Source organism: Vanacampus margaritifer, chromosome 17 (genome assembly GCF_051991255.1).
Source record: "Vanacampus margaritifer isolate UIUO_Vmar chromosome 17, RoL_Vmar_1.0, whole genome shotgun sequence".
In the NCBI taxonomy this organism is placed as follows: Eukaryota; Metazoa; Chordata; class Actinopteri; order Syngnathiformes; family Syngnathidae; genus Vanacampus; species Vanacampus margaritifer.
This window is the reverse complement of record NC_135448.1, coordinates 6,492,555-6,502,976: the sequence shown is the minus strand read 5'-3', so window position 1 is coordinate 6,502,976 and position 10,422 is coordinate 6,492,555. Positions and strand designations below refer to the sequence as shown.

Genomic DNA, 10,422 nt, shown 5'->3' with positions numbered 1-10,422 from the left:
AACAGGAGGGAAAACGTGCTCTCGTGCTGTCAAGTATGTGAACTGCTACACCTGAAATAACCACTAGAGGTCACTGTCTGCATACATGGTGATAAGAAGGTGGTGATATGCAATCACAATTTGAGGTATGCAACCAGAATATTCCTTGTACATTGCCCATTCTTCAGTGTGTGTGTGTGTTTGTGTGTGCGTGCGTGCGTGCGCGAGAGAGAGAATATTTCGCACAGTATTGTCATACAAAATATTTAATGACACGTTTGTGTTATCAGTATAGTGATGTAATATTTCATTCATATTTTCATGTATTTTATTTTTAGTGTACGTTGGTCACAATATTTCATTATTATTATTATTATTATTATTAAAACGAGCTCAAATTTAGAGCATATTTCGGCACTCAGTGAGAATTTTTTAAGTAGGTCAAATGCATGTTTTTATTGCAGATGGTCACGTTTGTAAATTGCTTATTGTTCCGTTATAGATAGATAGATAGATAGATAGATAGATAGATAGATAGATAGATAGATAGATAGATAGATAGATAGATAGAGACTTGTTGAGATCGATAGAAATCAGACAATTACAGGTCATAAAAATACATAAAGCCAATAATAAATATACGTTTTTTGTTTGTTTGTTTGTTTTTTTACCAATAAAATAAACATAAATCCAATATGACAATGCTAATTTAATGTTTGTTTGTTTTTTAGTTGCAATGTATACACTGTATGGCTTTTACGCTTTTGTTTTACAATCATGTTTTTTAAAAAAATCTTTAGTGCTATTTTCAATTTACATTTCGAGAGTCAACGCTGAGTCAATGCTGGCCCGGATGTGAAATAAAGGCAACGGGGCCAATTAAAGGAACCCAGGTGCACGTGTGCACGCGTGCGTGTGGATTTTTTTCCCCTCCCCTTCCTTTGGAGTGAATATGTAAACTTTCATTGCGTGGACGTGCATGTGGCCCAAAAGTTTGACACTGAACACATTTAGAGGAGCGTATGAGAACAACACAATAAAATATTTCGCTTGGACGAAGTTCTGTTTAATGGCGGTGTCTTTTGGAGTGAAATTTCCAAGGGGATTTCTACGTGGAAACACGAAATCTCAACAATCTGCAGATGTGCTGTTTATTGTCAAAGATTTTTAAAGACAAAAAAAAAGACCCGCGACGACATGGCAAGTGTGGTTCTAAAAAAAATAATAAGAGAGAGAGAGAAAAAGAGAGAGAAAGAGAGAGAAAGAGAGAGCGAGAGAGAGAGAGAGAGAGAGAGAGAGAGAGAGAGAGAGAGAGAGAGAGAGAGGATTTGTAATTGAATTATAGCAGCGGCTCAGCCATTGGTTGAATGAAGAGGCCTTGTGCCCCCGCACGCTCCAGTCAAAGCTCCTCCCTTCACGCTTTCAAACATTTGTCTATGCGGAGGACTACATCTTATAAGAGCCTCTGAAAGTCATGTGTGTGCCATCATCTGATCTGAAAAGCCGACGGAGAGAAGGAGAAAGGTTCTGAACCCCCTCCGCCCCCTACCATCACTGATTCTGGAGGGAGGCGTGCAAGTCCCCAGAACTGAGCAGGGCGCCTCTTATTTTCTTTTTTTGGGGGGGCTCACACTGACCTCACTGGACTCTTGAATCGTCTTCAGAAACATGCAATTAGAGAACATCCTCCCCAGTTCGCTCCCAAAGACCTTTTACAACCTCTCCTCGACGGACAGTGCAAATAACAGCCCGAGGCCGCCGTCGCAACTAGATTATCAAGAAGTGGAGCGGGCGGAACCGGAGATCAACAGTGCTCCCAAGAAATACCTGGCGACCGTGGGTAACGGGATGATGGGTGACCCGGAAGGGGACACGTACGCTAAAACCGGCCCCGATGGGAGGAAAGGCTCCCCGGTGCTCGGTGAGGACGAGCTGACCAGCGGCCGGCGGTACAACTTAGACGAACTTGGTTCTGATCGCTATTTCATCTCGTCTTCTCAGGCGAGTTCCGACATGGCAAGTCCGTGTTCCCTCTTCCCATACGCAGGGCAAGCAGGGTCCGTGTACACGGGCACCACCGGGTCCAGGTACCCGGCATCGCTCCACTACGGATCAGTCCTGCCGCCCGCCGGCTTCTCCTCTTCGTCCGTTTGTACCAGTCGGAGTCAGTTCGGCAGCGGGGGCTACCAGTTCAGTCAGGGTCCTGGCTGCTTGTATCCGTCGTACCCCGGCACCGGCATCAGCTCCATGTCTCTGCCGGGCTCCGGCGCCGGCCCGAGGGCGCAGGTGTATCTTTGCAACCGGCCTCTGTGGCTCAAGTTCCACCGGCACCAGACTGAAATGATCATCACCAAGCAGGGCAGGTAGGCATATATATATTTGTTTTTTAATCCAAAATTAAATTTACTGTACATGATTTCATTTTCACTTTTACGCACAAATACAAATTTACTTTATTGTTTTTTGGTCATTCATTTATTTGTGTGTGTGGCAAAATGTATTTTTCGTTTCTGCGCATTCAATTCGCTCAAAGAAAAATAGCGTAGAATGATGAAAACATGTTTTAAAATAATAATAATAATAATAATAAATCAAAAATGTGTTGCACCTTTCCCAGACGGATGTTCCCGTTCCTGAGCTTCAACATCACCGGATTGAACCTCACGGCTCACTACAATGTTTTTGTAGAAGTTGTTCTGGCGGACCCGAATCACTGGCGCTTTCAAGGCGGAAAGTGGGTCACTTGCGGCAAAGCGGACAATAATATGCAAGGTGTGTTTCAAAATAAATGCATACATAAATAACAAAACGTGGACTTGTCACCTCTTGAAAATGTATATTTCGTTAGAATTGTATTTATTAGGATTAAATAAGGACAAAGATTGGTCAAATAGCTGGTTTTGATATAGATCATAAAGGCTTGAACAAAACACGTTCTTGGGTGACTAACGAGTAAAAAAATATATATGGTGAAATGGTAAGTTTAACAAATTGGCTTTAAGATTTAATTGATTACATTTTATTATTAGAAATAACTTTCTGAGCAAGAATTATTGAGTTAAAACGCTACTATTGTTGTTGTTTTTTTAACTTTATATTATTTTAATGAAACAAAGCTTTAAAATGAAGAACAGAATTACTGTTGGAAATGACAATAAAATTACTGTTGGAAATGACAATAAAATTGTTGCTATGTCCATTGATTTGCTTGTTTCACTTTTTGTTTCTATTTTACTGTAATGTTTGAGATAAACTTCAGATAATCACACACAAAGGAATGAAGAAGAATGCATAACATTTGAAAGCCGAGATTTTCTTCGTTTTAAAATTGTGCAAGTTGCATATTTTTTTTACATGTGATCTCAATTTTACAGGTAACAAAATGTATGTTCATCCTGAATCCCCAAACACCGGCGCCCATTGGATGAGGCAAGAAATCTCCTTTGGCAAGCTGAAGCTGACAAACAACAAAGGGGCCAACAATAATAACACACAGGTAGCTTTTGTCTTTATTTTATTTTTATTTTTATTTTACATTTTCTTAAATGAGCTACATAAAAGTATAGGGTAATTTTTGGCACATTTACTGTTTGGAAAAACAGTAATCTTAAGCAGGCTTGATTTTTCTTGTCTTGGGCCTCATCGCTTAAGATGCGAAACCAGTTTGGTTTTGTTCTTAGTGTTGCATTAAAGCTGCTCATGTGCATTTCTTTTTGCAGATGATAGTCTTGCAATCTCTTCACAAATACCAACCGCGGCTGCACATTGTTGAGGTGACAGAGGATGGAGTTGAAGACATGAGCAACGAGGCGCGAACTCAAACCTTTACCTTCCCTGAGAACCAGTTTATAGCCGTCACCGCCTACCAGAACACAGATGTAAGAATTTCAACTATATTAGCTGTTTGCAATGAAAATATAGATATTGTATTTTAATGAGTGTTTTTTTTTTTTTCGTTTTTCCTTTTTCAGATCACACAGCTGAAAATTGACCACAATCCATTTGCAAAAGGCTTTCGGGACAATTATGACTCGTAGGTTTCTGCACTTGTGGTAACATTCCATTTTTGCATCTTTCCAATCTAATTGTCAAAATTTTCTTCATTTGGGCAGAATGTACACAGCCCCAGAGAGTGATAGGCTGACTCCATCGCCGACAGACTCTCCCCGATCCACCCAAATAGTGCCGGGGGCTCGCTATGCCATGCAACCTTTCTTTCAGGACCAGTTTGTCAATAACTTGCCACAGAACCGCTTCTACAGCAGCGAACGGACCGTGCCCCAAACCAACAGCCTCCTGTCGCCACAGAGCGAGGACGCCACTGCTGCCGCCTCAGCCCAGCGCTGGTTCGTCCCCCCGGTCCAGCAGCCGGGCACCAACAAGCTGGACCTGTCCTACGACAACGACTATTCCACCAGTAGTCTGCTGTCCTACGGCATCAAACCTCTATCCCTACAGACGTCCCATGCCCTTAGCTACTACCCCGATTCCGCCTTCGCCTCCATGGCAGCCGGCTGGGGCACAAGAAGCTCGTACCAGCGCAAGATGACCACAGGCCTGCCCTGGTCCCCTCGCCCGAGTCCGCCAGCCTTTGCAGAGGACCAGCTGGGCATCACGAAAGACAAGCTGCCGGAGGAAAGCGCACCGCCTGCGGCCACCTGGATTGAGACTTCTCACTCGCTGAAATCGGTGGATTCTAGCGACTCCAGCGTCTACTCCATGGTGTGCAAGAGGCGCAGGATGTCCCCCGGGGGCTCCAGCACAGAGAACTCTCCGACCATCAAGTGTGAAGATTTGAGCACTGAGGATTACAATAAGGACAACCCAAAAGGCATGGGTTATTATGCATTCTACACAAGCCCCTAAGACTGTCATTTATTCAAACTAAATATAACAGTGCTCTCCATTCCATGTTAATGTCTTTTTTCTCTTTTCTCTAAAGGTGCCAAAGCTTAGTGTTGCTCCCCCCAAGCAAGCTGCACAAGGTTATTTTCCCAGGCCAACCCTTCTCTCATACCTGAGCAGAAACATGCATAGTGATTGTTGGTTTTGAACAAGCATGTCCCTTTTTAAATCTTTTTTTTTTTTAACAAATGGGATTTGTTCTTCCCCCTCCCCTGTGTATTTAAGTCGTTTCCATTGTACAGTATTTGTGCACTTTAGAATGTGATGTACCTTGTACAAATTGTCTTCATGGAGGTGTTATTAAATGGAAAAATAAAGCTGCTTTTCATAAAGCATCTTCCAAATGTCTTTATGTGTATGATTTATTCATATAGAACATCAAAATAACCAAGAAAATGAGCAGTTATAAAATGGATGGAATAGAACTTTGCCCATTTGAAGCTGGCAACATGTGAGTCATATCAGTCCTGGCCTTCCAGTGAATTCATTGGTTCTCATTACAGATGACTTGTGAAAAAGTAAAATGGATCATGCAAATAAGCTGCAAAGGCTTCTTACAGTCAGGCTGTCAGTTTTCCACATATGGCGCTGTCAACACATTCAGTTTTCAAATCAAGGAAAATCGCATACAAAATATAAGCCACAATCATGCACTGTAGTTATTTTGTGGCACTGAAATAAATTATTACGAAAAACATTTCAACCCTAAAGCCTTTGCACATTACCAAGTCTTTAGGGGAGACCGAGGCTAGTTGTATCACTTTGTATACTTTTATATATTTATTTAAATCAATGTGTCATATATAAACACAGATTAATACCAGATGCAAGACCAAAGTCTTAGGTATATTTCTTGTATTCATGTCACTTCCATACTGTGTGTCAATGCAGAGTTATAAGCCATCAAATAGAGGAAGTGAACATGTGACATATTGCCCCACCAACAGGTAACTTGTCACACTACATGGAGTAAGATGCCACACTAGATTCCATCCATCCATCCATTTTCTTGACCGCTTTTCCTCACAAGGGTCGCGGGGGTGCTGGAGCCTATCCCAGCTGGCTTCGGGCAGTAGGCGGGGTACACCCTGAACTGGTTGCCAGCCAATCACAGGGCACACAGAGACAAACAACCATACTCACAATCACACCTATGGACAATTTGGAGTGTTCAATTAACCTGCCATGCATGTCTTTTGGAATGTGGGAGGAAACCGGAGTACCCAGAGAAAACCCACGCAAGCACGGGGAGAACATGCAAACTCCACTCAGGAAGGCCGAAGCCCGAACTCGATCTCACGTCCTCTGCACTGGGAGGCGGACGTGCTAACCAGTCAGCCACCGTGCTGCCCGTTACACTAGATTTTGCAACTAATAAAACAAGGACAAAATTATCCTTGTTCTCCTGTTTTGTTTGTTTGTTTTTTCAGCCAGAGAAATTGTTTATCATTGGTTGAAAATTTACCCTAGCCATTGAGTAAACTTTAACCCAAAAATATTATTAAATAGATTAGAGTCCTTAGGAATTGCTGGCATGTAGGTTGTAGCTCTCAGCCTCAAATGCCTGTTAAATTGAATTAAAAAAAAAAAAAGCATTTCGGTTGATTGATGGATGTTTCATCATGAAATGTAAACCAGTCCTCACATGTGGGCATACTGTAGTTCCAACAACTGAAAAAATCTATTTATAAACAATGAAACAGAACATGGCAAATTAATTTTCTCGCTCTTCAGACTCATCATCTGAATAACAATTCTGGCATACGTAACTAAAGTTCCCAGAGGTGCTTTTTTCATTGGCCCATTCTTTGCATACAGTATGTGAGAACAAACCCCAAAATGAACTGAGACATGTTGCCCCAAACTACCATGTTGGCTAATACTTGCTCTAGTTTAAAGCTATCTTAAAACAGAGCAGTGAATGAGGCATGACAAGATGCCCGAATCTCTCCTCTAACGAGTCTAAATAATTTGCTGCTAGAATTTGTCTATGTACGACCATCTCAGCTTACAATATTGTAAACTCAGACTGTACACAACCCCTGACCATGTAGAAAACTAGTATTCCACTTTTTCTTTGCGCCGTCTGGTGGGGAAGAAAATTGCAATGTGACAACTTACCCGTGATACAACTAGCCCCGGTCTCTCCTTAATGAAAAGGGCCATGTTGACTTTCACTTTAATTCCCAATCAGTATACTAACAAAGGCTTTACAATTGACAGGCAATCAGTCACAGTTGTCCGCCTTTCGCCAGGTAGGCAAGTATCCTAAAAAGGATTAGCTGCACAGAAATGAATGGATGGACATATTATAAATTAGGGATGAGCTGCTTCCAGGTTTGACTGTTTATGTGGTTTTAAAGAGTCAAGGTTTCAATAACCGCTAATATTGGCTGTCAGTGGTAATGTAATGATCTCTTTTCTTATTTGAGGGGACTTCTAAGCAGAGCACAATATGATCGGCTGCTTGCAGAGCTGAGTAAAGTTTGAAGTTAATGGCCTCCAATTAACTTATTTCTTCATTCTTGGTACACAATGGAGGAGGAAGGAGGGAGCAAACCAAATACTCAAAAACAGCTGCTTTTTTTTGCTCTGTTGATTAATGTGCATTGTCCGAAATAAAGTAAAATAAATGTGCGCGCAGGTACTTGTTAGCCCCAAGGACAACATGAGTAACCCACTGGTCTGTACTAAAAATAGCTCCCTGTGATGGGACATTGTTACTTACTCAAGAAGAATAAAAAAAAGAATGTTAACATGCATCTATATATTTAACATTACATGGTAGGAGTTTCTTTTGGATCAAATATTCAATATTGTGTTCAAAAAAATAAAATTGAGTAAATTAAAATAGATTGTGTTTAATTACAAACAAATAATGTCTTTATCCACCAAAATATTTAAAAAATAAAAGATCATTTTAGTGCTGCAATTTTAATACCGCAATAGTTTTGGTCACGGTTATCATACCATCGGAATCTAATATTGGCTAATGCCTACTTGAAATATACTCATTACTCATTATTTTTTAACTAATTATTCAACATTAAGTCTGCCTTTTATAAGAGAATTCATAATATTTGTGTAGTCCATGTGTCCTTCTCCCCTGTTTGTCTTACTTTCAATCCTCCCCCATACAGAGAACCCAATTTGAATTGCTTTGCATGTCGGATGGATTTCTAATTAATTCTGTTGTCAGACTTGTTGACAAAAGGAGGAGTCCTACTCCAATTAACACTTCCTAACAAGGTAGATTACCATGGCCTTTCAGGAAAGCTGTAAAAAAAAAAAAGTCTCTTGGGGGATTGCAACTGAACAATAAAAATGTTTGCACTTGTGTCAGCAATTTGTTTGTCAGTGCTGTTTTCCATTTTGTATAACTTATCCAAGTCACAGGTCATCAAGAGTCTAAAAATCCCAGCTGACTTCAGGCAAAATGCAGGTACACCTAGGACTGCTTGCCAGACAGGGAATATCAAAATCACTGAATAAACCAAAGTTAAAAGAATAAATAAATAAATAAAAAAGGTCAAAGTACCCCAAAACAAACACTAGGAAAAAGAGGGAACTTGGCTTGGACAACTAATACAAACAACAAATCAACAAGGACAAAAATAAACCAGGAAGCTTAAATAGAAGCAACTGACAAGACAACTAGGAACACCTGGATGAGACACAAGCATATTTCTAAACACAACCGGCTTGACGAGCACAGGTGGACATAAAAACCTATTAGACAATTGAGGCCCTGTTCACACGAAAGCAAAGTCGGCTTTGTTCCTCAAAAGAATCTTGTACACACAGAAACGTTTCAAGACATGCGTGTGTCCAAAAGAAGACACTGAGGACGTTTAATGGCTGTATATATGCCAAGTCTGGAGTGGCGCTGTAGTGCAGCCACAGGGAGTTAACGGAAAGCGTAGAAGAAGAATCAGCAAAGAAGATGAACCACTGATCTGAATAGCCGATAGGCCAAGACTTGAAGCCACGAGGCCGCCATATTACTCCTCCCAAGAAATGTTTCTCGACATACAATCCTATACATTTACAGTATCGAAATATATATATATATATATATATATATATATATATATATATATATATATATATATATATATACAGTGATACCTCGGAGTTTGTTGAAAGTCCAAATTGTTCAACCTCCGAAACATTTTTACCCATAGGAAATAATGTAAATGCAATGAATCCGTTACCAAGCTCCAAAAACAGAAAATTCCTATTTTAATTTCTATTTATGTTTTTTACATTTACAGTATAGTACAGTATTTAAACAATAAAAATACCTTACCTTACCTGTTGTGGTGTGATGGCATCAGTGGATGATAAATGCTATGTTAATGCTAGCTTTAGTTCAGTGCTGAGTTTGTGTATTTTACATTGGGCATATTGTTAGACTACTAAGCGGTCCTTGCGTATGTTGTTTAACGTCAGGCACGTTGTTGAACAGCTAAGGGGGGTCCTCGTGCCTGTATTTACAGAAGTAGTCACGGTGGTTACAACTGTGCGATAATCTCCTTCCTAATTCCACTGTGGTTCGTAGCACTGTATGTTTTTCTTTGCTGCCACTGGCACTGTTGTGTTTCTTTGGGCCCATGGCGAAGAGAATTGTCGTCAAAATAATCAAAATGCACTCGCAAGTATATAGCAACTGGAAATGAGCAGTGCATTGTCTCAACTACCGCAACGTAAGCATACGGCATTGCTCGGCTTTGCTCGACTTCACTCGGCTACCTGTTTTCAAGATTAAATCCAGGTCCAGAAAGTAAAAACCCTTTCACAGTTTGACTTTAGCCCCAGGTGCTAGCTAGCTAGCTCCCTAGCTTTTTCCCATGTTGCTTGTTTACCTGCTAGGGTGCTAACTAGCTAGCACCAATGGCTAAAGCCAAACTGTGGCAGGGTTTTTACTTTCTGGACCACCTCTGACACAGTTGTCTGCTCACGAGATGGGAGGAGTAAGATGGCCCCCCGTACAAGCCGCTGCTGCGTCAGGGCGTGTATGGGCTATCGGCTATCCAGTAGTGTATAGAGATCAGTGAGACGAACACAGGAGACGTAACAATGGCGGGTGATTCAAGTACAACAACCACATGCAAAATATTTATATATATATATATTTATATATATAGTTATAGGTTGTTGACAGACTGGCGGTTCGCGCGAGAATTGGAGCATACGTGTCATCAAACTAGAGGAGTATCCCGCATATGGTGTCCACATTGGAACGTATGGGCGTGTTTTAAAATCTTTCTACTCTGAAGCCAGGTTCCAAAAGTGATCGGTTTCAAGCTCCAAAACGGTGCTCCCGTGTGGACGAACTGCCCAAACGGTAAGAAACTTGCGCGGATACATTGAAACGGGCATTCGTGTGGATGGGGCCTGAGACAGACAAAACATGACAAAACTGAATATAATCAAAACCAAATCAACAAAAACATGGGTCATAACAGTTAGTTAGCATTTAAATGTTCATCTTGCCAAATACTTTTTGATAGTCATTCCAAAATGGTGATAGTTTTG

General features: G+C 40.9%; 1 protein-coding gene across 2 annotated transcripts; it reads left to right on the top strand.

The window, feature by feature from the left end:
- Window positions 1–1,359: 1,359 nt before the first annotated feature.
- eomesa (eomesodermin homolog a) lies at window positions 1,360–5,232 on the top strand. Of its 2 annotated transcripts, XM_077549556.1 has the most exons (7): window positions 1,360–2,342; window positions 2,597–2,751; window positions 3,354–3,475; window positions 3,699–3,857; window positions 3,951–4,012; window positions 4,092–4,810; window positions 4,922–5,232. In XM_077549556.1, exons 1-7 carry the CDS (start codon window positions 1,648–1,650, stop codon window positions 4,933–4,935), a joined length of 1,926 nt encoding a protein of 641 aa, XP_077405682.1. In that variant the 5' UTR covers window positions 1,360–1,647; the 3' UTR covers window positions 4,936–5,232. The 2 variants fall into 2 exon arrangements, with proteins under 2 accessions (XP_077405682.1, XP_077405681.1); XM_077549555.1 differs by having other exon boundaries at window positions 1,361–2,342; window positions 4,092–5,232.
- Window positions 5,233–10,422: the final 5,190 nt, after the last annotated feature.